This window comes from Semicossyphus pulcher, unplaced genomic scaffold, assembly GCF_022749685.1.
Source record: "Semicossyphus pulcher isolate SPU_LCO1_2020_fin unplaced genomic scaffold, fSemPul1.0.p SCAF_13, whole genome shotgun sequence".
Taxonomy (NCBI): Eukaryota; Metazoa; Chordata; class Actinopteri; order Labriformes; family Labridae; genus Semicossyphus; species Semicossyphus pulcher.
The window spans coordinates 13,580,758-13,608,564 of record NW_027211637.1 but is presented as its reverse complement, the minus strand read 5'-3'; the positions used below and the strand labels follow the sequence as shown (position 1 = coordinate 13,608,564).

Genomic DNA, 27,807 nt, shown 5'->3' with positions numbered 1-27,807 from the left:
ATGTTGTGTTAACAGTTGTCTTAGCTGTAAGAAATACAGTCTCTTATCCACAGACTGAGAAATATATATCATCAAACAACAAAACGGGCTCAGACATGCAAAGACTTTTGCCAGCAGCTTGGGTTGTTTGAAAGTGTTCTTTTCCTTTTTAATCTACAATGTCTGTGGCTGTGCCCACCCCACATGTCTTCTAACTCTGCCCCAAACTGAGCGCAGCACACCAGTGCCATCTATGGTTAAAGTTGTGTATTTACACCACACCGTAGTTCTTTTTGCTGCATGCATGTTATAAAGGTTTGCTGTGTTTTTAACTATGATAAGATATGTGAGACCTGCATGTCAGAGCTCATACACATATTTACAGCATTTACTGCATTTTGTTTTGTTTGTGTGTTTCAGGCTCCATAGCCATGGGAGCAGCCCCGGAGTCTTCAGCATGTCCCTTTCTTAACCTCGTAGCATTAATCCTCACAGCCAGGACTTTATTATGACAAACATCTGCAGAAACCGGGCTCTACAGCTGCTTATTAAGAGGAAAAAACAGCAGGTAAAAGACAACAAGAGGCTGACTGCCACTTTTCCACCTGCTCCCTTCCCTACCCTGCCGTGTCTTTACTCTCCTTTCTACAAAGATCTCTCTGCGAGGAAGGTTCTTTCTCTCCACCTTTCTAAAGGAGTTATTGAAAGAAAACTGCCTCTTTCAGACGTTGCTTTTATGGAACTGAAAGGACGCGTGACTGGACTCAGTTCTCTTTGAAGATGTTTTGCTCTTTGCTTCCTTCTAACAGACGGATATTCTCGTATGGTTTTAACCTTGGAGGCCCAGTGGTGTGTGATGCACAATAGGATGTGTATATGTTTTCTCTGTGGGGGTGTGATGGCTCTGTTTAATGGATATGTATGTACCTCTGGACTTCTCTTGGATGAGTTTATCAAAAATGGAGATGGAGGAGACCTAAAGCCCTTACATAGCTCATATTTATGTGAGTGATATTTAAGCTTGGTTAAGGACTAGAAATGAGTGAAGTGGTTCCCGTCCTCTGTTTGGACTGTCCTTGGAAAACTCCCTGCTCTGTCTAAGAAGAAAAACCAACTGTTACTAATCCCTTCACCAGGGAGCTAAGCCTCATTGCTTTATGACCAACCAGAATATGGGACCTTTGTAACTTTGCCTGGATTTTATTCATGCTTTTACGTTACATCCAAACCTCAGACTTGCCATGAAACTGACTGTAACCAAAGGTATTGAGCCAACAAGGTTCAGTTCCACCTGTTGTATCATTTGTGAGAAACTGCAGCGTGTACAACCCCAGTATGGCTTCCATTGTAAACAGCAGGCTTGTGTTGATTAATTGATGTCTTACCTTTCTCCCTCGTTCATGTTATGTGTGTAACAAAGGCACGCTGAGCCACATTGTTGCACACTGTATGTATGAAATCCTCAGGTCCCAAATGAGCCTTAAGTCTTATGATTATGATCCATGTTGTTATTATTCAAGAACAGTTTTATTTATTTTCTCCTCTGTGTATCCGCATTGTATTTTGGCTCACTCATTCTATAATTTATGAATAACTGACCTTACTGTAGGCTATGGTGAGATTTTTCACTTTTGTTACTTTTTAGATCATATTTGGGCATTTTGGGCTCAGAAAAAAACATGCCTTTCTCCTCTGTCCCTCATGATGAGCATTGTAATACAGTATAAGTGGCAGTGATGACTGACTTTTCTAACACGGCTTATGACAAAATAGTGATGGTATCTCACCGTCAGCTGCTGTTTGGCATGAGATCGGTCAGTGTACGTAACTACGCTGCTTACGATGTCTGAACAGATCAACCTGCTTTTAATAAACATAATGCCATTTTGCTTATTTCCTCCTTTGATGTCAGAAGAGGTCACGCGAGGGGCCTATACTAAGAAGCGAGTTCAACATACCCAGGGTATTTTTTCCTGATCTGGCTTCACTTACCTAACAAAGCAGACACGACGCTGGTTATCAACTCAATAAGTCAACCCAGGGTCTCTATGAGCGTGTTCACATAAAAGGGGTGTTGTTTGGAGCAAATGACCAATCCTAAACACGGGCAAGTCTCCCGTCAGCTGATCGCCATATTTTACAAACTCAGAGCTAACTATGGTTTTAGAAAGATATGAAGCAATTACACATAATCCAGAAAAAAATCCACTCAGCTGCAGCTGCTGAATGCAGACTGTGTAAATGTGCAAATATAACAATATCACTGCTCCATCATTAGAGCATGATATATTTATTATAACACTTGTGTGTTACATTAGATTTAATACGTTGTACAGATGTATTTTTGTTGCCTTAATGACAGATGTAGACTTATTCTCTCAGCCCAGCCGTATCAAACTATGGAGCAAATAAAAATAAATATAAAACCAAAATTTAAAGCTCCTGTGAGGAACTTTCCGCTTGTTTCGATTGTGGCGCCCCCTGTGGACAAAGCCTCACCTCTTATCTCTATGCTGATTTTGTCCTGTACGTGCTTAAGTGGTGTTTCTAACAAAAAAATCTCATCCTGCTTTCTTTAAAAGTCATTTGTATCACTCACTTTTTTACCCTTGAAAATATAAACAAACGCAGCGTGCAGTTAAGAGCTTTATCTGACACCTACCCCCCGCCAGCAGTCACAGGCATTAAGCATAACTTTATAGAAATAATCAATCTTGTTGCTGATGGTCTGGTTTGCTTTTCGTAGGTCATAGAGAGCAATCAGAATTAATTTCAGTCTGTTTCATAACCAACGAAAAACTCCACAGGAGCTCTAAAGCAGAATGCTTACTCTCACATCTTATAAGAACAAAAGCACTTCAGGCATCATTGATTTCATCAGTCTCTGTTGTAGATGTATATCAGTAAAGCTCGATGAATATCTTTCATGAATATACTTCATAAAATCGGACAGTAAAGAGGAAGTGTTTTACCGCTCTCTGTCTCTCCTACGATCTGCTCTCAGAGCTCCTAATTCAGAGACCTGATTGGTCAGTAGGTGGTGTTTAGTTCGGGTTGATCTGTAATCTCCAACATAACCTGCTCCAGAGCAGGTTAGGTGTTCAGCATAAGTCACCATGGTCCAAATCAAATATTCGCATTTAGGTCTGTGATTTGCAGAAAATGATAACTAGTTAATATAACGATACTAAGATACTAGTTAAGAAAAAGATGTTACTCAGAAAGAATGAGACCATTTGAGTTTGCACAGGAAGAGAGCTATTAATTGGATCAGGTACGTTTTTTGTCAAACCGCTTCTTCTTAGGTTAAGAATAAAATTGCACAGCTTCATTAACTAGACATAAAGGTCACATGTTATCAAGGGGCTAGAGTCGAAGATAAAAAGAACATGAAACTCACATGAAGTACAGTTACTTTGTTTTAAAGCACATAAGCCTGACCTACAAAGCTGTAGGCACTACTTCTATTGGGACACAGTCATAGGACAAAGTTGTCAAACCTCTGCAATAACTAAAATTCACAAGGGGGGATAAACACCTGTCATTCAAAAGATTCCCACATTTGGTATTTCCATGCATAATCTAAAGTATGAAGTTATATCAGTATACCACTTATCAGCTTCCAAGTGTTCCTCTATCATTACTTATTTTTTGATACTTTAAAGGGGGGAAAGATGATTCAATAAATAAGGAATGGAGCCTTTGGAGAATCAGAAAAACTGCAAAACTGAATTTAACCAAATCTATAATGCAGCTGTGTTTCATACCGGAAAAGGGTTTTCAGCCCCCCCACCCCCACCTTTCCTCGACAAGACCTAATTTAAACGAGCTGTTACGTATGGGGTTTTCTTGTAAGAAGCGCTTACTTCAGGTCATGCTGCAGTATTCCATTCAATTAAACATCAGGACCCGACTCTGCAATTTCAGAATGGACACTTTAATCTCTTTAAGCCTTTTTGTTGTAAATGTGTTTCTGTGCTCAGCGCCCGCGACCTCCTCAAAATCACACAAGCGAGACAGCGAGAGCAGCCCTCTTTCCTCTTTTGTCCTTCCTCGTATACAACAGATACTCATAAGTGCAATCAATACCTGCGGATCTATACTTGTAAATTCTCAATTTGTCACCTCCTTGAGATTTGTTTGGTGCCCTCACAGGAAAGGAGAGCATCTATACAATCTACAATGATATATCTTTCCTATTCAGTAGGTTCAAATACTATGTTATGGTTTAAATGCAGACCATTGAAACATTGTTTGCAGCATCCTCATATGACACCAGGACTACATTTATGTAAGAAACGTAAAACCTTATTTTTATACTGCATATTTCTTCATGATTGTAAAATACAGCAGCTGCTCTTCATGCCAGTGCTCGAGGACAAAGAAACACAGCAGATGGAAAAAGACAAACACGATACGGGAAATAGATTCCCTTCTCATATTGTTCTTATTTGTCTTTCTTCTTTATTCATTTCGAAGGAATGCAAGTACAATGTACAACAAAGACACAGCACCAAGCAATGGAGAGCAGCAGAGCAGAAGGGATGAAGCTGTAGAGAAGGAGGAGGGCGCTGTACAGAGAGGAGAGGGCTAGGTTTAAGGGTCAGCCAGAGGCCATCCAATCAGACTCGGACAGCAGGTGTCACAGCCATGCAGCCAAATGTCTGCGATTAATCACAGTCTGGTTATTAGTTGACTGGCGTCCAGGAGCAGGTCAGTTCTGGACTGAGGAAGGTAAGTGTGACCTTGCAGGTTGACTCAAGGCTGATTTCAAATTGTAGTGAAGAAAGGTGAGAGGGGTTTCCGCTGGGTATGCTGGATGTTGTTGCAAAGCTCTCTTTTTTTTTTAGGTAACAGGTGTGTGCCCCTTCGTGTACATCATGCCCATGGCCATTTACTACTTTACATCTTCACAATCCACCAAACAGTACCAAATAAACAGTACAAGGTATGCATGGCTGCATATGTTTTTTTCACCTTCCAGTTTGACACCCACATCCCTAAGTGGCCAACAGATTTTTGGAAACAAAATACAAAGGTACCACACATGTGAACAGTAAAGTTTAGTGTCTGAAAGCCAAAGTTATACCTCAGTCAAACCCTCATAAACCTGACATGACAGTTTGAACATCTTCTCAATTGAGTGAATTTTCTGCTGCATGTATTGATTTAATATAAAATGTGACTTATGCAAGGAGCATTGCAGATCATGTTAAAGACACCACACTTAAAGGGAAACCTCGTCCTGTCAAGTTTATGCATTTGACTTCCTGGCACTTCTGTAATTAAAAGTAGCTTGTTCATATAAAGTTATTTTCATACAAAATCAGAGTTTGTACAATTTGACCGCTACCTCAACGGGCACACTACACATCTACGGCATCCCTCTAACATTCATGTACCGAACCACACAGAACTACAGGTTCAGAGATGCTGCTCCTACTGTATATTTTACTTATAACACTGTACGCTGATTGAAAGAGTATTGGAAGGGCTGTGATACATGATACCATTTCTGCAGGCTTTGACGAAAGATGAAGAAAGTTGTTGTACAATGTGGTGAAAAAACAACGGTCACCACAATTGAATACAGGCATTAAGGGCTTCTTCCTGTTCCTCGACTGGGAAATTGAATTAAAAGCAAACTGATCGGTAGATTAAAGATACATTTAACTGCATCTGGAAATATTTCTGTTGTAACAGAATCTGCAGCCATTATGCTATCATTGTTTATGTTCTTGATACGTCCCATTTATTTTGATGAATATTCTTCATTTCCTGTTGGGAAGCTTAATTTCCTTTTTTATTTTACACATCCAAACTTAGATTTGACCTCAGATTGCGTCAAATTCAGCCTTTATATCTTTGTAATTTGTTATGATCCTGGATATCCTCTCTTTACTCAATAACAATCCAATAATGCAAGAAATGATCATGCAAACGTTATCTCGAATACAGCCCGTTCTGTGACTTGAATAAGGGTGTGAGCCTACTCTATGTACCTACTACACAAAGTGGTTTCATATCCAGCAGAATTGTGAAAGCATATCTAAAGGCATAAGGAGAGAAACTGGGCTCATTCTGAAACATCAGCATGCTCAGAAACTACATCTCCACCATTTGAATAAATACAACAGGTACACTGTTTGTATTAAAAAGCTCCTAAAGTCCAGACATGTACACAGATATTCTCAAAAGTTCAAATCCATTATGTTGCATTAACTCTCATCACATCCTTTCACACATGTCGCACTCACTCATCACGATAAAATACAGAACAGAAGTAAAATCTTAAGACAGATAGAGGAAGTATAGAGATCAGACTAGCTCCGACTTTGGCCGTTAATAACAAACACTTGAATAAACACCAGAAAGGACCTTGTTGCCTCGACAAGGATCCTCCTCCTCGCTTTGTCCTCATCAGTCAGTGTGACGGGGGGCGGGACAAAGCTCATTTGTTCATTTGGCTGGCTGCACAGGAGTGAAAACTAAAAGTAGGGTTTGCTCTGCTCTCAATGAACCCCGCTTCACTGAATGCTTTAACCGTACCGAGCTACATGTAATGGATTATTTTACTTATTAAGACGCACAGCAGGATTTTTTAAGCAGGAATCAGTTTTTTCAGAAGGAATCTGATCGAAACAGCAGGACAGACACCGAGAAGACTGTGCAGGACCTTTTTTTTGAAGCGTACCGACATGGCACATAACCTTGGTTTATTCCACAGTGTGAATTAGTACGCAGATTATTAAAACAAACCCCTTCTGCACTAGTTAACTTTGAGGAAAACTTTAAAAAAAGAGGTTTTGAATATAGTGGCCCTGAGAGGTTATCAGGGAATTTTGTCAGATAATTACTTACATTGTTCTAGCTGATTCCTGGTAGCACACTGTTGACAAATCAAGGCTTCTTTCAGCCACACAACCACCAAACCACTTGCTGCACAATAATGATTTCAGTAGTGAAATGTATTAATAAAAACAAACAACATAAGTATTTCACAGGAGTCTTGTTTCAGCCATATGTGTGTGTGTGAATGTGAACAAGATGCTCCATTTGAGTTGCCACTGGCAGCAGTCTATCAGTTGGGATGATGGGAGGCAATTTCACGTCCAGCACTGACACTTGTGGTCCAAAAGGGGGCGCTCTCGTCTCAGGGAATCACGACTGAGGACAAAAAAGAGAGGATGGTAAAACCTGAAATCACCTCACAGGGGGGTTGTGAGTCTAAATCCTGGCCAGATATTATCTACTGGAGTCAAGATGGTACCTGTACCTCTGATGCACCGTGTCGATCCTCAGTGGACGATTCCGTTTCCCTGACAACCACTGCCTTGGTCACCTGCATGTCGGGATGCTGCTGCTTGGCTTCCTGGATTGCAATAGCCAGAGCCTGCAGGGGAAAATAAACCACAGAAGCAAATGTACTACTTACTATATTTATATTTCTTTTTTTTTTCTTTCTTTCTTTATTTTCTTTTAGTGTTTTATGTGCGTTATAAGACTGAATTTCAGTTTAAGTCCCTGTTGAATTATATCATAGAATCCACTACCATTCCAGTTCAAGACAGGCTATTCAAGATTCTTCATGAGAAAAGGCACATTTTTATGCTTGCAAAGGAATCTGAAACATTTAATTCAGAAAGATTAAAATAACCTCTTACTATATTGTTAATCATACATTTTACAAAAATGTTTTCAAGCACATATTAATAAAGGCATAACAGTGTCCGCTGCTTTTCTTTGTCATTTATTTTTGTAAACTGAATATTGTTAAGATTATTGCTTTGAAAAAGATTTGACCTTGCTGATGATGATCTGATCTATGTGGAAGCCTGTTTCCAATACTTGGACAAAAAAAATATCCTATAAGTCATTATACTGAGCAACTTTCTCAATATTTCAACTTAGTGTCTCAAAAAAATGACTTAGTATCTCAATATTTAGACTTAGCGTGTCAATATTTTGACTTAGTGTGAATCTACTTGTACAAATGACAAAATGCAGCAAAAAAATGTTAATTGTGTTATTACACACAATAGTGTCCAGATTACAGTAATAGAATGTGGGTGACTGACGAGTTTCGTAGTCTGCCAGATGCACACACTAACATTTTTCAATTTATTGAAATACAAATGTAAAACTAACCCCCCACTAATGATAGTGGAGCGGGGGGGGGACAGGCCAACATGGACCAGTTGGCACCAGATTCACAATACCTTTATGACACACCTGAGTTTAGCTTCTGTTGAGAGTAGCTTACTCTTCATCCGCCTATACAAGCCACACCTCTTTTCTGATGACAGTGACAGAAAGCAAACCAGTACACACGGCTTCTTGATGGTCAGTATAAGTTGAAATATTGAGATAGTTTCTCATTATTTTGAGATACTAAGTAAAAATAATGAGAAAGTTTTTCAATATAATGACTTGCAGGATGTTTTTTTTGTTCATGCAAGTGGCAGAAACAGGCTTCCATAGTACCTGAGATATGCTAATGTCTGCAAAATATATTCGTGCAATGTTTAAATTATAAGGATTAAACCAGTAACTTTGATCCTATGATAACTATGACTTAACTGTTTCATCCACAGTTCATTTGTTCATTTCAGCTCACCTGTTCCTGGTCCACATCATCGTCTCCTGTGATTATGATCCTCTTCTCGATCCTGGTCTCTGAATATCCTCCTTTCACCGTCTGCAACACACAAAGCTTTTCTTTAAATAGCCTTCAGAAGTAGAGCTCACATTTAACTCCATTCACGCAGACCAGAGGAACTGCACCTCGTCACGCAAAAACCCTATAATAACTTAAATCATAGGCTTTATCACTTCCACTCAGACTTCTCTACCTTGGTGACGTGAGTGGTTGCTGAGGTAACGTTTTCAGTGACGAGGATGGGCGAACCTGATGTCTCTCTTCCAAGACTGCTCATGTGCACCTGAAGAAGCAGAACAGATGTTAGCATTAGGCAAATACTGTAAACAAACACACAAATCAAATGATACCCGAGCAGTGATTCTTTTTGGACATTTGAGGACATCCAGTCAGGCTCATATTAATAAATTCAGGTCTTTGGATTTTGCACAGTAAGTAGGTTTAATCCCCACAGAGCAGGAAGGAGTTTGCTGCAGGTTGAGTTAAAATTGGAGAGGTCCTTCTCCTTGTACTCACAGGGGAAACACTCTGTCTCGTAGAGTAAGAAACTTCACTCAGGCTAGTGATACCGTGATCCTGAGACACACAAATTCATTATGTGTTATGTATTCATTATGTATCAAAAACATTTGTTATCTTCAATATTTCTCTCTACATTCTGCTTTTTACCTGATCTGTGAACTCTACGATGGTGGTGGTGACCTCTGACCCATTGGGCTGAGTCTCCGTCCGGACGTCCGTCTTCCTCACTGCCGGCGTGGGCATGACATCACTGGCCTCCCTGCTCAGCGGTGTGACGGCAGAGACGCGGCCTGCTTCTCTGTACGACTGATCTCTGTCCACTGACGACGACACCGGCACAGACCTCTTTGGTTTTTTGGGTACGACCGGCTTCAGAGGAAAAAAACAAGTATTATTATCAATTATATGACAGATGAAAATATTTATTAAAGCTTCTGATGCAAAGAACCAAAGCAGAAACACGTGTTGTTGTAATGTAACAGTAGAGGGACAATGTCTTTTAAGCTTAGTGCTTAAAAAAGATATTCAAATAAGATAAAAGAAATAAGAACAAAAGGGACGGAGATAATTCAAAGGTTTTTTAGTCATGACCCGTCAGCGCTGCCTGATAGCGAGCATTAAACTCCAAGCACATTGCATGTTAGCAGCTCTCACTACAGCTTCTAACTGTCCTCTGTCTCCTCAGGAGCAACAATATATTACATTAACTGTACATTTGAAAAGGCAGATTGTTATACTGTACATAACAATATAACATCCTAAAACTGAACACAGAAACTACACTGACACTGTGACACACACTTGGGGTGCGATCACACCTTGATTTGTTTTGTTCTTTCTTCGACCACAGTGGAATTGTTGTGACTGTTCTATTTCTGTATGTTTCATTCACATTGACCAACCACTGCACACGCCAACGAGAGCTTGTAAACAAAACCTGCAGCGAGTCGTCAACAGCTGTGACGCTGTGTGCTTTGACGACCTGTCATCACACTGAGGTGGCACTGACAGGGGGATTTGCTGGTGTTATAGCCCCATTTCCTGTTGTTTTTGCAAAACACTTTCACTGTTCACTCGTTTCTTATATTTCCCCAATGCTTCTAGTTAAAACAAAGCAGAGAAATAAAACCCTTGCATAAGCATATTTTTAGGTGTCTAAAAATAGATCTTGTTACCTGCCTGAAAACTGCAAACTAAAGAAGTAAAAGCCTCCAAGTCTTCCACACGCACTTGATATAATATCTTTGTTCTTTGTACCTGCACGTCAGGCCGTTTGACCTCCGGTCGGACTTCTTCAGCCTGGAATTGTTTGGCCGGAGGGCTGCTGCTCGCTCCTCTGGATAGAGGAGCCGACACTAACGGAGGAGGCGGCTCAGAGGGACCCTGCTGCTGGAGAAAGTCGATGCCAAAGCACAGACCCCCATCAGGCGACAGATCCCTGTCTCCCAGCTCCGACATGCCCCTGGAGAACTCCTCCATGCCCGTGTGCAGATCTGTGAGGACGGTGAAGTCCACTTCGGCTTCCAAGCTGGACGTCGAGCTGACCGTGATGCTGGAGCATTTGCGCTCGATGCCCAGGTGGGTTTCCTTCAGGTACAGGATCTCGTGGTCCTGGTCGTCCTCTGAGACGGAGCCCAGGCGTCTCTCCCATGGTTCCCTCTGCAAAAAGAAACCATATAACTTACAAGGGTCATCAGGAAATGTGAGCTACAGAAAAAAACACAGTTGCAGTTTGAATTTCTTCACTGAGCAGAATAAAAATAACAGGCCTGTTCTCTTTTAACAGCATCAGAAAACATAGATTTAGTTATTATGTAATGTTAGCGGTTCTAGCGGTTAGCGGTCATATCGTGTTTTTTATTTTGTTGGTGTTTAACAGATCAGAATTATTTTAAGAGCGTTCCTTTAATGAAACAATTGCAAGATATTTTCCACATTTTCTCCATACGAAACAGACAAATGAAACCAGTGGCTTATTGGATAATAAAATGCAGTATGTCTACTCATTTCCAAAGGATTGGCTAAAAAGAAGGAAAAATAACAAAGAGACTGGTGTAGCAGAGAGATGACTCACTGAAGCTTCGTTGAGAGGTTCCTCATGAATAGCAGGTGTGGGAGGCGTCTCCTGTAGAATAAAGAACAGAACAAACAGCGAACATTAATATAAAATAATCAAACATTTCAATTCAAAGAAATAACATCCACAAACTACGATACACCTCTATCCTCGAGCTAACGTGTGTAATTGCAGTTTTTTGCTATGGCATTCTTTCTGCAGCCCCACACAGCTGATAGAAGAATTATTCGTCACATTCAGAGCAACCATGTTCTCGTCTTACAGCTTTAAAGCTAATTGCTTTTGTGCTGGGTGGAGTTACCGCGTAATTATTTCTGAAATGTAAACACTAAATGCATTAAGTGTTTACATTTCCGGGGCTACCACTCCAGGGCTCAATAAATAACACATATGATAATTCCCAGATACTGCTAAGCTTAAGGCTAGTGTCAGAAGCATGCACATACAGTAGGGTATATTTCAGAGGCTGACATAATTAAACATGACTGTGCAATGGTAATGCCATGCACTGAAAGGTTTGGTTTTTCTAAATCCCTTGCAGGAAAAAGGTATTCATATTGGTAAATGCAGCATATGAATGCCTGTGCCCTGAAGAGGTTTGGCAGCTCTGCAGCCTGTGATTACATCTCATCGCCTTTTTTCATTTTCTACTGCTGCTACAGAGGTGCCAAGGCAGAACATTTGGCTCAAATGCCCTTCTCAGCCATATATAAAAAGGATTTAAATTATGTGAGAAAGAGGTTTCAAAGAAAAATGGTGAAAAGGTCTTGAGCTCCTTGCAACAGCAGCCACCTTAATCCTGTGAGGATGTTGGAAGGAGAGACCAGGTGTTAACGTGACAAGTTAAGGTGGGATAAAAAGGGACGCCTGAAGCTTGTAAGCATTGTGAACTTTGCTTAAAGGCCCCGCAGCGTTCTGAAATGGCCAAGCAGATGTCAAGCGTTGCGGAGGGGGGAACAACGGAAAGCAAAAAGACCTCTGGGCCAATGATGCGATGCGGAGGAAGAAGGTGAACTTTTGCTTTCTCATACATGGCCACATGAGTTCTGAAGAATGTGTGTGTGATTTTTTTTTTTTGTTTTTAGATGGTAAAAACAAGATTTGCACGACATCGCCTGAAGCTCATGCAATGTTTGACTTTCCGATGATGGACAAACAGGTTAGGGGGGGGCTGATGGTTTACCGCTTGCTTCCTCTTGTTGGCTGTTTCTTGGCCGGGCGTCCGGTAGTGGATGTGGCTGTTGTCCGAGGGTCTGTCTCGGGACCACTGCGTTTTCAGAGGAAGACTTCGAGGTGGAGCTGTAGGAAATTTGGGGCCAGAGGGAAGAATCTCTTTAAACTCTGAGTTGTTTGTAAAATGATCCGTCCACTGACTGTATCCTGTCGTACCTCTGAGCTCCTGTTGTCCAAGCAGCTCCTTCTTAATCTGTTGATGTAGCAGAGTTTGCTGAGGATGTGACATTGCAGCTTCGCTCTGGTATTTAGCGGCCCCTGTGTTTTCCTTGACAACATCTGTGGCAGATTGCAGTACAGTATAATCATCCACTCTCCTTCCTGCCTCGCAGGATCCGCCTTTTGATTCTGTCATCTGTACATCCCCAGTCGTGCCGAAGACGCCGCTATCAGATCTGCTCTGAGTTTGAGGGTTTGCAACACCTTTGTTGTCTTTATTCAAAGACTTCTTTGATCTTTGTGGCTTGAGAGGAACTATTTTGGTGACTTCTGAGTGCGAGTTCTCAGTTTTGTTGAAATCTTTTGCTCCCGTGGGGCTCGGCTCTTTTATTTTCCGAGTCTCACAATGCCTCATGTCACTCTCACTTCTCCCCACTTTGCCCTTTGGGAGAGAATCCACAGCAACCGGAGTCTCAAAGTTCTTTGGTCTCTCTCGATGAATGTTGTGCTCAAACTGACACTGCCTCAGATCTCTGTAAATCGCTGCACTCCTTTCTTTGTCAGACGGCGAGCCATATCCATTTTCTTGAACATTTCTTGCTATTAAAGAATCGTAATGATGCCCGTTTGTTGCTACTGTGTCGTCCACATCTGTTCGTCCTGTTGCTGTAAAGTCTGTTCCCGGTTTTGGCGATGTTCCAGGTCTAGCTTTAAAAGAGTCCCTGCTAATATTAACGTCAGTCCAGGGTGTCACAGAGAACATGTCTCTACTCATGGGAGAGGTCTTATTCTTTTCCATATTAGAGTAAATATCCAGCGCTCCTTCATAAGCATCACCGGTCGCCTATGTTGACATAGAGTAGACAGTTGCATTAGCCTAGCTAGATACACTGCCCTCCAATTGTTTATGTCATACCCCTCTTTACTATTGTAGAATTATTATTGTAGGAAAACAAGCAAATAATTTGGGGACCTATGACTGTGCAGACCTTGGTGTATTTCTGATTGTCTGTTTGGGCTCAATGGAATCAATATTTTAAAAGAGAGTGCAAAAAGTGGACAGGAGGACAAACATTTATATAAAATCATAATACTGTGAAAACCAAACGTAGTATAGTAGGTTTTATAACTCAGGAACACTATCTCATTCTTACTGGTTTCCGCTCGGGGGTTCCTCCTGGAGGGGTGTTGGAGGAGAGGCGTTTCTCCCTTTGGGCCATCTTGCTGTTAGGCTGCCGCAGAGCTCTCTTCAGCTCGTTGATGCTGGCCTGGTGCTTTTGCAGAACATCTTCGGGCTTATCCAGGAACTGCTGCGTAGATGGAAAAGGTCACATTAGGGACACAGCGTGAATTCAATCTTCAATACGACCACATGTGGACTAAGCTGAAAATGATGCTGAAGGTTTTTCTGATGAGGGAGTGGTGCGTGACTAACTGCTTTTGTTTCTTAACTGTGTTGAAGGATAAATTAGATATTGTAGCACAATGTTAGACAATACAGATTCTAACAAAGACCAGAAGCGTAAAGAGAACTTATAATAACACACCAATCACAGTATTTCCAACATTTTCATTGTTCTTCTAATTACAGGGGCACACTGTATTTAACCCTACATTAACCAATAGTGCTGTTGCTACATATAACGGAAAGCACTAAAATTGAGACTAGTTCTACGTGCCACTGACATGCAAAGTGGTACACAGAACCATTACTTGGCTTAAGATAACTTAAACTGCTGTTGTTGTTTACTTTGTTCTAACAGGAAGTGACAGGCACACATTTCACAGCACACCTGATGAGCGTCACACACGGCACATGCCAAGAAGAAAACACAAGCAGTACCTCCTGTTTGGGCCGCGGGGTGGCCACATCCTAGTCCGACAGAGGAGGGAGCCCGAGGTGGGCCGAGTGAGATGAAGTGAAGGGTTTTTTTGGGGGGGTTTTTTGAGCAAAGCAGGAGGTTGAGGATTAGGGCGGGGAGGGGTGGAGAACAGAAGCGTGCAGAGACAAAGAGGTAAAGTGCTGCAGGTGAGTCCAAAAGGCAGGCGGCCAGACAGACAGACAGACAGAAACAGTTGACACCACCGGGGCTTTTAAGCCTTTTAAGACTGTTAAGCCATTTAATGTTCTGCCAAGAAGACAATCCATTTCAGAGTCAGACGATTGATAATTAATGCAGTCTGCTATTGACTGAAGGTAAGTGCTTGGCGAGGGGAATTATTCCCATTCTTCTTCATCCAAACGTTTGGTGAGAGGACATTACAAAACCATAAATGAACAGACGCTTCTGTAACTAATGCGATGCCAATATTTAAGTACCTAAGCACACTACCACACATACCTGCACAGGGATAAAACAGGACTAGAAACACTGGAAAAACATTACCATTTAAATTAAATATAAAATGAATTTGTTCAAAACAACAAACAAACAAAATATTAATATTTCACTGAGTGTTTACGCATCTCAGCTTGAGTACCGGGAGATTTGTCAACTGGGGAACCACACATTCACTAAATCATCAACAGTGCTCAGGGGCCATCTGTTTATCCTGCTAATAACTATCAATCCTGTTAATTTCACGCAGGGACTCTATAATGCACGCTCTTAAACATGATTTGACAACTAAAAAAAAAGACTGAAAGCTTTTTCCACTAGTACTGTTTCAGTCAGTCTTAACAGCTTAATGAAAATCTAATGTGGATTTTTGACTGTAGCTCTTCGTCAGCAGGCAGACAAAGAGAGCAAACAATGCCTGAATACATTTCGATTAAATGTTTGGTGTCTATTCATCTGAAGATCCTTTCATGCAGTTTCCATGGATTAGACTCAGTGGAAACCAGGAAATCATGACATGAATAGAAACATTCCCTCCAGAGACAAACAATCAAAAAAGAAACAGAAAGAACCAATGCATGACCTACAACGACCAAAACCACACAGACAGACACGGAGGTCCAAGGCCAAAATACCTCTGGTTTTGAGTCTACAGGCGAGCCTGCCTCCTCAGCCTGCAGGAGAGGACGCATGGACGACAGAGAGGTCAGACAGAAGAGAGCAGAGGTCAGCAGAGCATGTTAGCATTACAGCAGGGACAAGAGAAGAACTGTTAGAGGCGGGATGCCGGGTTAAAAGAAATATCATCAGCAGAAAAGATGCCCTGATTCTCAGAGGTGATTTAAGAGCTGGAGAGGAGAGAGACCTCATACTGAGAAGTCTTACAAGTAAGGGGAGGAGCAGAAATTAGGGGAAATTAGGCCAAATAGAGAAAAAGTAGGGATGGTGATTACAGTTTTGAATGAATAGGAATGTGAGAAAGATGGATGAGGGGAGGGTTAGTCGGGAATTTATGAAGGATTTGGTAGAATTGGGCGGAAGCAGCAGCAGAGTGCTTTCTCAAATGAGCCGGCTAAACAGCTTTTGTATGTTTCGTTGTACTTTGATGTTGTTTTCACTGCAATATTTCATTTAGCAGGTTATTACTGTGGCTCAACTACTAGTCTTCTCTCTGATGACTAAATTAATTCAAATTGTATGCATTAAAATGTACGCTAACCACGATAAAACAAGGCAAATCAAGTGTTGTATCATCTTGTACCTTGAGCTCCAAAGTCTTGTTGGGCGTTGAGATTTTGGTTCCCCGAGGAGGCTTCATAACTGGATCTGGTTCCTGGTCCTGCATGTCTAGCTCTTGATCTGTGAACTGGTCCTGGTCTTGGTCCTGATAGTGGTACTGATCGTGGTCCAGGTCCAGGCTGCCCTCTTGGTCCAGGTCTTCTCTGGACATGAACTGCGTGCGTTCACTGGAGCTCCGCTGGGACAGCTGGTCCATGCTGTCGCCTAAAGCTGAGGCTGGTTACGAGTGAGGGGAGAAAATATCAACTATAATCCAGGAAATGTAAGTGAACCTCAGAGTGAGCAATAAAATAGCCTGGGTTCCTCACCTCCATCCATGCTTCGGGGCAGCAAGTACCGCTTGCTAACAGACCTTTCAAACTGTGGGGCAGGCCTGTCAATCAAAGCACTGGCCTGTCGGGTCTGCGCTTGGGTCCGCCCGCTGTAGCGGAACTTGGAGCCAATCACCAGGAAGCCCTTGGGAGGCGGCTCTGGGGAAACCAACCTGCAGGGGGGTTCAGTCTGTGTAAATCTTTCAGATTCAGATTCTGCACCTTGTGGCAACTATTAATTATTTACACAGTTAAGAATCTGATACACATGAGAGAAAGGGTAACACAAATATTATTGTACCAGTCCCCAAGGTCCTAATCATTTCCTGTGATTTTTTCTTAAAAGAAATACACTGTGTGATTTGGTACTAATTATCTTGGGAAAAAAACTGCTTTGAGTTTTGGTTGTTGTGTTAAGTTTAAAGGCATACTTTTTGAGAGGAATTTAAATAAAAGAAAAGCTTTAATATTATAGTTCAAATTTTTCGGAAGTCAGATGCGAAATGAACAATTCAAACTCATGTTTGTACAATTAATATACAGCTACCAGCCACAGCAAGTTAGCTTATATTAGCAAATTAGCACAAATACTGGAGACAAAACAGCTAGCCTCGCTCTGAAACTGAAGCCTTGCAGTTATGAGTACAGGAAGTAAACTGTGTACCCAGCCAGGAATTAGCCTGCCCCCATAAAACTACGACATTTTAATTATACACTTTTCTTTATAGGTTTCATACATAGACTGTATAAAAAGATGGACGACATGACAGCTCCCTAAAAGTGAAGCCAAAACATTTTGAGCGCCCCCTGCTGACTGGCTGCAGTATAGGTCATAAAGCCCGCCTCCTCCATGTTAACAGGCGGGACATGAGTCAAACTATAAAATCTAAATACACGGCAAATACATTTTTCTCAAACATGGTTTCTGCAATTCTAGTTAGTTTTTATCATGCTGGTTTACGCCCATGTGTTCATTTTTCTGACAAGTTTATTTCTAATTAGTTATTTGATGCTGTACAAAGGATGATTGACAGCTCTGTTGACAAATACGGCTCCTGCAGCCGATCTGTTCCGGATTCGCGGAGTAGAGGAGGAACGACGAGGAAACGTAACTAAAACAATCACTACAGTCATTGAAGTTTCCATATCTGTGAACGTCTGCTTCAGACCAACACAAGAAGCTGTTCTGCTGTTAAACACGGATCTTTGCGGGGGGGTTTCGGTAAGTTAAGTGCGTGTTTCGGTTAGCAGAAGTGGCTAGTTATTTTGAAGTCTTAAACAGATTCACATTATGCATTTTCGCTAACTGTATGGTCCTCTACGTTTTTTGTTTTTTTTAAGCCACCTGCCGATCTCTACTGCGCAGCTCTGGCTCTAAATGACGTCACCATCACAAGATGGCAGAGCCCGCCTCGGGGGCTATCTTGGCATCAATGACATACAATGAGAGCAGATAGAGACGTGTTGTCCATCTATATATACAGTCATTGGTCTTGTACGAGTATAACATAGGAGATATATGGTGTTTAGTTGTGAGCCTTAGAAGTGCTGGGAGGCATATTTTGCTCCCTTCAGACAAAGCAAACCTGGCTAGCTGTTACCTACTCCTGGTTGTATGCCAAGCTAACTATATCATGCTGTGGCTTCATATTTACCTCACAGACAAGAGTGTGTTTCCGTCTAATTAACTGGAAAACTGACAGAAAATAACATCATAAACAAAAGCACAGAATTATTTATGTGGGCTTGCCTGTCGACAAATTTCACACCTTTGCAAGCTTGCCTGCTGTGAATTTAAATAATAAATAAATAATCCTCCAAAGGTTACAAATGTATTTAATTTGAATTAATTAATTAACAGTGTACCAACTTATGACTGTTCTATCACATTTGTGTGTTACCTAAATGACAGTTCTGTTGTGCAAAGCGTTAACAGTTCATGCAGGGTGCAATGACTACAGTGCAGAAGAGGTGTGTCCGTCTGTGTTTCAGGTATACAGTCCTACCTGAAGAAGGTGTGGTGCTCAATGCAGACCTTCCACAGTCGCTTCGAGGCCCGGTGGTTGGGCAGCTTGAAGCCTATGGTGCTCTCAAACTGTTCATACTGAGCGGTGAGGGGAAGGAGTGGAGGTGGCGGAGGAGGATGGGAGGCCAAGAAGAAAAGGAGAGTGACGGGAGTGAGTGCAAGGGAAGGATGGAGGGATGGTAGCAGGGTGAATTTTGTTTACTCCGCAGCAATGGAAAAATCAATACTGTGTTTCTGTTTACGCTCCGAGATAGTTTATCAAGTCTCCCAGAACCGTGTCAGGCAGCTTTTCCATCTCTAACCAACCTACAAATTAACCTTTTGTGTGCTCACTCCGTCAGATGTTTAGTGGTGTGAGCAGAGGAAGACAAATTCAAATCAATACTTTATTAGCAATATAACCGCTCTTTAAACATTAAGACTGGACCTTTCACTGGAGAAGCAGACTTTATTTCACGCATGTAGGTGCAGCTTAAAGTTAAAGGGCTTTAAAACGCAATGACAACCCTGCAGGCTGATTTGAAGTGACAGCTGACTTCAGAGGATAGATCTGCAGAACAAAGTACACACACAAAGTGGCCTTGCTTTTCGCTAGAGAGATGTCATTGTCAGTTTAACAGAGGATATAAAACACACTGCAGATGCCCCGAAGGCCAAAGGATGAAGGAAAAAAAAAGGCGAATCATAATAATTTTCGGGAATTGAAAACCAGAGCGAGCATAATCTGGCTGTAACATTTGCAAGTAAAATCCCTGATGAAAGTGCAAATCCTCACGACTGGCTAATCACACTTTAAAGTCAGCAGAGAGGAAGAGAGGAGGAGGAGAAGAATAAAAACATGACCTATCAGCCTAATCTTTAAGAACGCTATCTCTGAGGGCTATAAATAATGTCTCCTCGTCAGATGTCACATGGCTTGCCGAGGATGAATCTGAGAAGCAACACTTTTATCAAACCATGAAATGACTATTTATGCTGTTTGGGGCAAGTCAAAAGAGACAATGATGTAATTTTAACAACTGTGAAAGCATGAAATAGAAAAGAGGAGTCGGCTCTTTACCAAATTATCTTTTATTCTTCTTGCCTCGGCTTTGCCACTCTGACTGTCACGAGCTGTTCTGGTGGGTTTGTGCAAGCAATAATTTCGCAAGTGAGCTCCTAAGTTAGTCAAGAAGCAGAAGACAAGATAATGATAAGATAATGAGTTTTTATTTACCTCCCCTGGACGGATCTTGATGTAGAAGTTGCTCCTCTTATAGGAGATCTTGAGGATTTTTGGCCAGGCGAATCGGTTGATCCTAAGGCGGTCTCGGTAGATGAGCAGGCCGTTGGCACTGACACCGAGCATGATGTCGATCCCTTCCGAATCCTGGTGAACAAAGCCATAATGCTTTAAAAAACTCAATGTATTAACAATTGAAAAGTCTTGGGTACCTAAGTATAACTCTTACCTTAGCATGATGCAGGTCCACTCCATACATCGAGAGCTTCTTGGCATTTTCTAGAAAGTTCACCTCCGCGTCTGCCGGACTCATTCCCCTACCACACAAATGTCACTCATGATTCATCACTTCTTCCATATTCATCCCACAAATCAGAAATACCAGCATGTCCAATTTTCCTCGTGGCATTCAATTTAATTAAAGAAGTGAATTTTTCTCTGACCTGTAGTTGTGGTGCAGCTCCATCACTCTCTCCTCCAGCTCTCGCGTCTGGTTGGGCGCGAAGCGGAAGTCGTTGACGTAGTCTGGGCCGTGTTCGTCGGGCTCGTAGTCTCCTATCTCGGCCTGAACGGTGTAGGAGCCCAGGAGGGCGTGGGTGACGAACGAGCAGGGCAGACGACCGGACAGGATGTCGTCCCTCAGCTGCAGACACAGGTAGTACCTGGAGAAACGCAGGAGGCAGAAATATAAGTGGTATCAACATTATCAGGAAACATCTGGAAGGAGCACTTATTCCCTCCTTATATGATGCTTTTAGCAGGGTCTGGTCCAGACTGAAATATCAATAACTATTAGATTTATGGTCATGCTATTTTGCACACACACTCATGGTTCTCAGGAGATTAATCTTTCATATTAACTCTTTCTATATTCATTCTAGTGAAATCATGTGTGCTCACTTAATAGATTACAATGTTGTGAGCTAAAATAATCAGTTTAATATTACTCTGTCGAAACTGTGTTTCTTTCTGGCATGAGGGAAAACTAATTTAACAGCAAGCAAGTCTTTACTTTTGTGAATCTAGCTTTCCTTATTGTAGCCTGCTAAAAAAACACAAGACATCAACACCTATTCTTTGTCCTTGGCCTTTATGAAAAGGGTTGTTAACATAATTGCTTATGTTTCCTTTAAATCAGGTTTAATTAGCGGTGATTAAAAAGTCACTGTTGTTGTTGTCGTCGTATTCCGACCTACCTGGTGATGTCTTCTATGAGCACAGACGGGTCTGGAGGGTAGAACTTGACAGAAAATCCAAACATCCACGAACCAACTGCGGAAGAACCACCAGCAGGGTTGATTTGTTGAGGACTGCCTGTTCATTATAATACTGTATGTGTGTGGATTTGTTGGACCGTGGGAGTGTGTGTGTGGGTTTCTGTCTGCTGCACTTACCCCGAATCTGCTTCTTAATCTCTTTGGAGGGATCCAACCAATTCTAATAAAAGAAGAAAGACAGTCTCCTTTGAGAGGTTCAACCTCAGCGAAGTCATCCATATTCACATTTTAAGAGCCCTTTTGAGCACTGTAACTCACTGGCTGCTCTTCCCTTTTTTTACATCTGCTCTCTAGTCGAAAGCCAACTTATTCATACTACAAGAAAATGGATGAAAGCTTCAATAAACACTGCCAGCATCAATATTGGGGCTAGAAATGCCAGTTGAGCCCAGCTCCCTGTGCTTAATGTCACTCCAGCTTTCATGGTGCACTGCAGACCCTGTGCACCATTTTTAAAAGGCCATACAGTCTAATCACATTTTAAAAGGTTAAAGGCCATGTATGCCACTCTCAGGATGTAAGTGCTAAAGTGCGGTTAAAAGGTCAACCAGGGACTCGGTGCTTTTTAACACCTGGAAATACAGTCTGGTTAAAGGGGCGGGTTGGCGGAGAGGATGGTTGACATTTGCTGTGAAACAAGTGAAAAAATACAACAAAAAACAGTAAATAATCTATTAAAAGAATTTATAAAGACACACTAAAATTCATGTATATTTGGCCTAGGACTCAAAGTTACCTCCAAATACTATTAAAACTAAATTTTCACTTCAAAGACGTTTTTTAGAAAATAAAAGCGCACCATTTCTTCCACTTCTCAACCACTCTGTGCCAGAGTGCTTCCCAATTAACCACAAATAAGAATCTTGAGGGCTCTAATATTAAGTTAAATGCTGATCGCATGCTGCATAAACACCCAGAGCACACATGCCCCTGATCAGGGTGGATGTGTAAGGGTCTCTCATGAGCTACATTTGGAAATAAATGAAAGACATTTAAGCAACTGATCCAGGATAGATTTTTAACTGCAACTGGATTTGAAACAAGGTATGGAGGTTTTAGTCTTGGTCCAAAGTGTGTTTTTGCCAGCTACATCTAATTGACTCGTTTAAGATGGAAACTGAGTGTAATAAGTTCACAGTTCTGTCTTTGATCAGGCTACAGAGGTTCAGTTACAAATATTCCCAAGAAAGATGTTTTAATGCCTTTGTGTCTGTCTGACCTTGGAGTTGTCCGTGTCCTGGAAAGTCAAGCCAAAGTAGTCCCTCTCCAGCAGGTTCAGATGGCCACACACCATGTCCAGCAGGGTCTGGCCCTTGGCAAATTTCTGTTACACACACACACACACACACACACAAATACAAACATACAAGAACAGACAGTAGGTGGGCAGGTGAGAAAGTGCAGGTCTAAGTTTCATGAACACCAGATACTGTGCCAGACAAAAATAGGCGAACAGAGTGGAATAATGAGATTTAATAAAGATGTGTTGGATGTGTTGGACTGTGGGGCCTGGTGCTAAATAAAGATATAATATTACTGCAAAGCTCCTGGTTCGATTCCAGCGGGGCACCATTGTTGCATATCACACACGTCTTTCTCTCCCTTTCTTATGATCGCAAGATTGCTGTGTTATCGAACTCTAATAGCTATGACAAAAATATATTTTATATATTCATATGTCATAACACAAATGATTCCAAAAATATCTGACAGAAAAATCCCTCCAAGCTGTGATCTGAGAGCTGCTTCCAGCCCGTCCTCTCCCCTGCTGAGTAGGAGGAGCTCCTCCATCCTCCTCTCTCTCCTCTTCTCTCTCCCTCTGCCTTTATAAGGGGAGCGATTGCATTTCGCATCAGTGGCGCTTCAAGAGGCCACACCTATTTTCTCTCCGAGCCTTCGGGGCGAGAACAAGGCCTCTGTGGGTGCACAGGCAGCCTTGGCAAACTGCTCTTCCATCACACACACACGCACAAAGACACACGCACAGGAACACACACGCCAGATTCATCTCCAAGGGAAACCTGGCTCCTATGGCGACAAAGCATCCAAGCAGCTGTTACCATGGAAACAGAAGTAATAGGTCCCTTCTGAGTCTGCCTGTGCCCTCTCGCTCTCTCTATCTGTGGTTACTGCAGGGCCGCCACAAAGCTTTGTTCAGCCCTAATAGGGAGAATCTGGCAGCAGTCAGCATCCCTTTGAAAAATTAAAGAAAGATTAATTAAGCCTCATAAAGTGATCTATCTCTCAATCAGATAAACAATCATTGATATCCTGCTGCACCAAGCTGCCATGGCTGAATGTGAGAGAGTCATGCTGATTAACAGGCAGAGGCTGCAGTCAGAGATATTTTTAGGGTTGCAGCGCATATATTCGATTTTTTTCCCCAACGAAATGAAATTGCAACACACATCTCAGGTGGTCCCCCAAGCATGGCCGGCAATCCAGGAGCTGCTGATGAGATTTCGTTGTCGCTCCAATTGCCTCCAATCACATTTCTGTAACTACTTCTGTGTGCTGATTGTGTTAGCAGCTATTTGGTGTAATCCTAGAAATCCATTTCACTGTTTGCCTCACCCATGCAAACAAGATGAGGGGAGACAGTGTGTGTGTGGATGGGTTAATAGCTTGCAGAGGAGAAAGTAAATCTATTAAACTTAGTCACTTTGACTAATGCAAGCGGAGAGTTAGCAGTGTGGAATTAAAACTAAAGATAAACTTTAAAGACGTGGTCGAGTTCGCCTCAGTTGGTTCTGCTTCTGTCATCAGTGTAAAAGCATGGCTTTGTTTAGAGCTTAAGTGCTCAATCTGTATAGGTATGTTTCCTGTCTGCACTAAATCAAGCTTTAACAAAAAAATAATGGGAATGTTTCATTCAAATTTGATTAATGCTACTTTACATCAACATCTACACAAAAGAAATATCAAAATTTTGTCCTACAATGCTTCTGCTTACTGAGACAAATGTTAATGAATCTCATGAATCTAACCATTAACAATTTCAACAACAGCTGAATACTATTGGGGACCTTTCAGGGGACACTTTTTTCTTATGATCAAAATTGATGTAGCAGAGGCAAATATATTTACTTCCAGTCCCTATTATGGGAGAAGCTAAAAAATGATGAAACCTATCTTTCAAAAAATGCAACTCTTAAAAGTCTAACGCGTTGTAGGCTGAGATAACCCTAATTGCATCGACAGATTTTTTCTTCAGACAGAAATTAATTGTAAATGGTAAATGGACTGTACTTATGCAGCACTTTTCTAGTCCTGAGATCACTCAAAGCGCTTTTACACTACATGTCACTTTCACACACGCATGGTAAAGGCCTAAGTGCCAATCTCTCTAATCAGTATCAGGGCATTCATACCTGATGGCTATGTCTTCGGGAGCAATCTGGGGTTCAGTGTCTTGCCCAAGAACACTTCGACATGTGACTGTAGCAGTCAGGAATCAGACCACCAACCTTCCGATTGACACAACTACAACTTAGCCACAGCCGCCCCAGTGCCAGAGACAACTTTATATATCTACATGCTTTTTGCTTGTGATGATAAAAATGAATCTGGGCATAAAATTGGGTGGAATGCCCCTTTAATATAACTTTAGTCAGGTAGCCAAGTACTTCCCACTGGCTAAATTATGCAGAATCACATTGAAGGTTACCATGGTGGGAATATACAGTAAAGCAATACACAATAAAATCTTAATGCTATGCCTTTCTGCAGGTCTCTTTGCCATCAATTGGAAGCGCTCGTGTTTCTGCAGCTTGGGCATATGCACGCGGCTTTGGGCGCCTAAGTGCAGGGGGCATTATATATCCTCTGGTTCCACAGTTATAAGATAAAATAAATCTTTATATCCCTTTTTTTCACAACAGGGACATTTTCAGTGTTAACAGTGGCGAAGAAATGAAAGAAATGAAAAAGAAGCACACAGTGCACAATATAATCAAACCTTTAATTTACACCAGACCAGCTGGAAACAAGCTAGAAAAAAAAATATTCATTATGTTCCTTAAAAAAACTATTATTAAATGATTTTGAATCACACATTTTAAAAGTCAACCTGTTCGTCTTGCAATCATTAACAGGATAGTTAGGGTTTTTTGAAGTGGGGTTGTATGAGCTTCTTGTCAATAGTAAGTGTACTACATAAAGTAGATAACAGTCAGCACGGCTAAGCAGTGGGGGGTTAGAAGTACCACGTACTTTAGCTGCTTAAAAGAGCCCTACATATTAACAAACATTTCACTTTAAGTGCACGCTGTATTTGTATATACTGGAACTTCGGCCGGCTTCTCCTAACAGGGACCGTGCCAACTGTCAACTACTCTGAACGTAGTACACTTACCATTGATAAGTAGCTTACACAACCCTACTTAAAAAAAAAACCCTGAACTATCCCTTTAAAAGTCTCTGGAGCTCAATGCTCCAGAGACTTTTTAAAGGCATAGTAGATAAACTTTAAGGCTGCTCTTCCATCAGACATGTCAAGTGCTGGCCTGCAAACATTCTTGAGATACCTTGAACATGAAACTCATTTGAACCTTCGGCAGCTCATGACGCTCACTGTGCAGTCTGACTTCCTTAGAGGAGAGAAAGCTTTCAGAGTGCTGCAGGGGAATGTGTTAGATGGATGTTATTTAAATGGGGAGAAATTGTGCAGAAGATGCTGGAGATAAACTGCTTTTATGGTCCTTTTAGCTTTTTTCAAAAGGAGGCCCAGTGTCATAAATCTTTCATTGGTTCTCAACCATATGATCACATGAACCTCACATTTAAGGAGATGCTGGTTTTCTCTACAGAGGAATCTTAGTGTGAGAACATTGAGAACTTTAGATGGTTTATTTTTTTTTATCCTGTTCACACAGAAATGTTTCTGCTGTCCCACTTTTTCTACCTCATGAAGGCAGTGAGGGAAGTAAGTGCGGTGGAGTTGTCTCTTTAACAGTACGGCTTCAGGTTAAGGACTGGTCAATGTAAATGCACTGAGGTCAATCAATATCTATAACGTCGTGAGCCAAACATCAATAGCAGGCTCAGGCTGCTTCCCTGTGTTTTTATCATCAGGGCCGGCTCGGCCGACATCACGACTGTCATTACAGTAATGATTCCACTGCATTCATCATTGTGTCCCCGCTAGCCTTTTTTCCATTACACACACACACTCTCGTACATTCTACAGTACCAAAGAAAGCACTACTTGTATCTCCCCCCCTCTATATCTTTCTCTCCACCTCCTCCCCCACTCTCTTCATCTTTTTCTCCTCCCTTTTTCCTTCTCCCATTCTATTTTCTCCCCGGTCAAACATAAGAGCACCCATCTGTCAACTGTATGGATTTCCTGTCAAAGCCCAATACCTCTTGTGTCACAGCCCAGGTGACATGACGAGATGTGAGTGTGTGTGTGTGTGTGCGTGTGTGTGTATGCAGGAGATGGGGGGATGAGATGAAGGAGAATGTGTGTGTGTGTGTGTGATGCCTCAGTGAGGACTCCTGACATATTTCTCCTCTCGCTGTCTCTGGTAAGTAAAACATGTGAGGTCACGTGGGAGGCAATAAGCCATAAAAGGAAAGTAGTTGACGCGAATGAGGTCGAGCGGCCAACAAGATCATTCCCGTCACACATCGCACTCCATCAGCAGCAGCAGCCAATCAGGTTTGCGCGCCGACTTTAATGTGATTCACTGAATCTCCGTTAGTCCTGCTCAGGATCTTCCTCTGGTGTGGAACACCCCGTTAGACACCCCTCGCTCTCCCTCAGAAGTCATATCAGTGTGGGAGCAGATTAACTTTCTGCAGTGTTCAATCATGACGAGCTCGTGGGCTGCTGTTAAATTCAAATAAACCGAGAGCAGAGGGAATTCACCGAGCTACACCAGTCTGTTTACAAACACAAAGGGCCTTGGTCACGATTCATGGAAGCCGGGGATTGCTCATCTGAGCCTCCATCCCCCACAAAGTGGAGCCTGTCTTACCTCCCTCCACCCTGCACTCCCCCTCACAGGGAGAATAGCGGCAGGGCTACATTTCCTGACTCAGTAGCATGTATTACCGAGGGAGACTAAATCCCTCTGAGGTGTACCGTGGTGCGGTGTGCTGAGTCAAGGACTCTGTTCAGAAAGGGGGAGATTTACACCGGCTTCTTAAAATGCTGTTTTTTTTCTTGACACCCTGCACAGCAAGATATGAATTTTAGGTATGTGTGCATTTTAGCGTGGAGAAAAAGCCAAACTGTGTTTAAATAGCACTGCAACACAACCGTTTGAAATTGGTTTTCTTTCATGTTTCAGCATCTTTGCAGGATTGCTGATGGTAAAAACAATTACCAAGGGATAAATGTGTTTCCAGCTGCAACAGCTTTAGAGGGATATGTCTTATTTTGCAGTTACTTCAGTAATGATAATTTTGTTGCCTTAAAAGGAATTGCTGGGATCTTGGGGAAAACAGCTACAAAGAAGTACGATAGTGGATCAAACAATCGGTCGGACAGGGCGTGAACAAAACCTGATTCAGGAGGATACAAGCTTATGGATTGAGGGCAATTGTCCAAGAGACCTACACACTGCAAAACGTCAAAGATAAAGTAAGACCATTTATCCTGTCAGTGCAAAATCCCCTCCATTCATCTCGATGTAAAATCACTTTGTGACTTTGCTGTCACTTTATAGCCTCCTGGTGTTTTTCCAAGCTTGTAATTC

General features: G+C 41.9%; 3 protein-coding genes across 4 annotated transcripts in view; 1 reads left to right on the top strand and 2 right to left on the bottom strand.

The window, feature by feature from the left end:
- cntn3a.1 (contactin 3a, tandem duplicate 1) overlaps positions 1-1,867 on the top strand; it is a 74,356-nt gene extending 72,489 nt beyond the window's left edge. Inside the window, exon 22 of the mRNA XM_069659726.1 lies at positions 400-1,867. Coding sequence (XP_069515827.1) covers positions 400-491 — 92 coding nt within the window. The 3' untranslated portion in view covers positions 492-1,867. The remainder of the gene's footprint in view (positions 1-399) is intronic.
- Positions 1,868-4,430: 2,563 nt separating this feature from the next.
- The window catches only part of LOC138589201 (band 4.1-like protein 1), a 41,627-nt gene continuing 18,250 nt past the window's right edge, over positions 4,431-27,807 (bottom strand). Inside the window, exons 4-22 of one of the 2 annotated variants that reach the window (XM_069659397.1) lie at positions 22,323-22,427; positions 21,221-21,263; positions 21,023-21,098; positions 20,270-20,488; positions 20,056-20,143; positions 19,821-19,973; positions 18,585-18,682; positions 16,576-16,751; positions 16,230-16,483; positions 15,604-15,642; positions 13,784-13,939; positions 11,235-11,285; positions 10,418-10,819; positions 9,308-9,529; positions 9,155-9,214; positions 8,832-8,921; positions 8,597-8,677; positions 7,256-7,372; positions 4,431-7,146 (exon numbers count right to left, since the gene is read on the bottom strand). In XM_069659397.1, the coding sequence (XP_069515498.1) occupies positions 7,141-7,146; positions 7,256-7,372; positions 8,597-8,677; positions 8,832-8,921; positions 9,155-9,214; positions 9,308-9,529; positions 10,418-10,819; positions 11,235-11,285; positions 13,784-13,939; positions 15,604-15,642; positions 16,230-16,483; positions 16,576-16,751; positions 18,585-18,682; positions 19,821-19,973; positions 20,056-20,143; positions 20,270-20,488; positions 21,023-21,098; positions 21,221-21,263; positions 22,323-22,427 (2,436 nt within the window). In that variant the 3' untranslated portion in view covers positions 4,431-7,140. Of the gene's footprint in view, positions 7,373-8,596; positions 8,678-8,831; positions 8,922-9,154; positions 9,215-9,307; positions 9,530-10,417; positions 10,820-11,234; positions 11,286-13,783; positions 13,940-15,603; positions 15,643-16,229; positions 16,484-16,575; positions 16,752-18,584; positions 18,683-19,820; positions 19,974-20,055; positions 20,144-20,269; positions 20,489-21,022; positions 21,099-21,220; positions 21,264-22,322; positions 22,428-27,807 lie in introns of both variants that reach the window. The other variant, XM_069659396.1, reaches the window with a different exon arrangement.
- Positions 12,097-13,467, bottom strand: LOC138589202 (uncharacterized). Its single transcript, XM_069659398.1, has one exon. It carries the CDS (start codon positions 13,426-13,428, stop codon positions 12,319-12,321), a length of 1,110 nt encoding a protein of 369 aa, XP_069515499.1. The 5' UTR covers positions 13,429-13,467; the 3' UTR covers positions 12,097-12,318.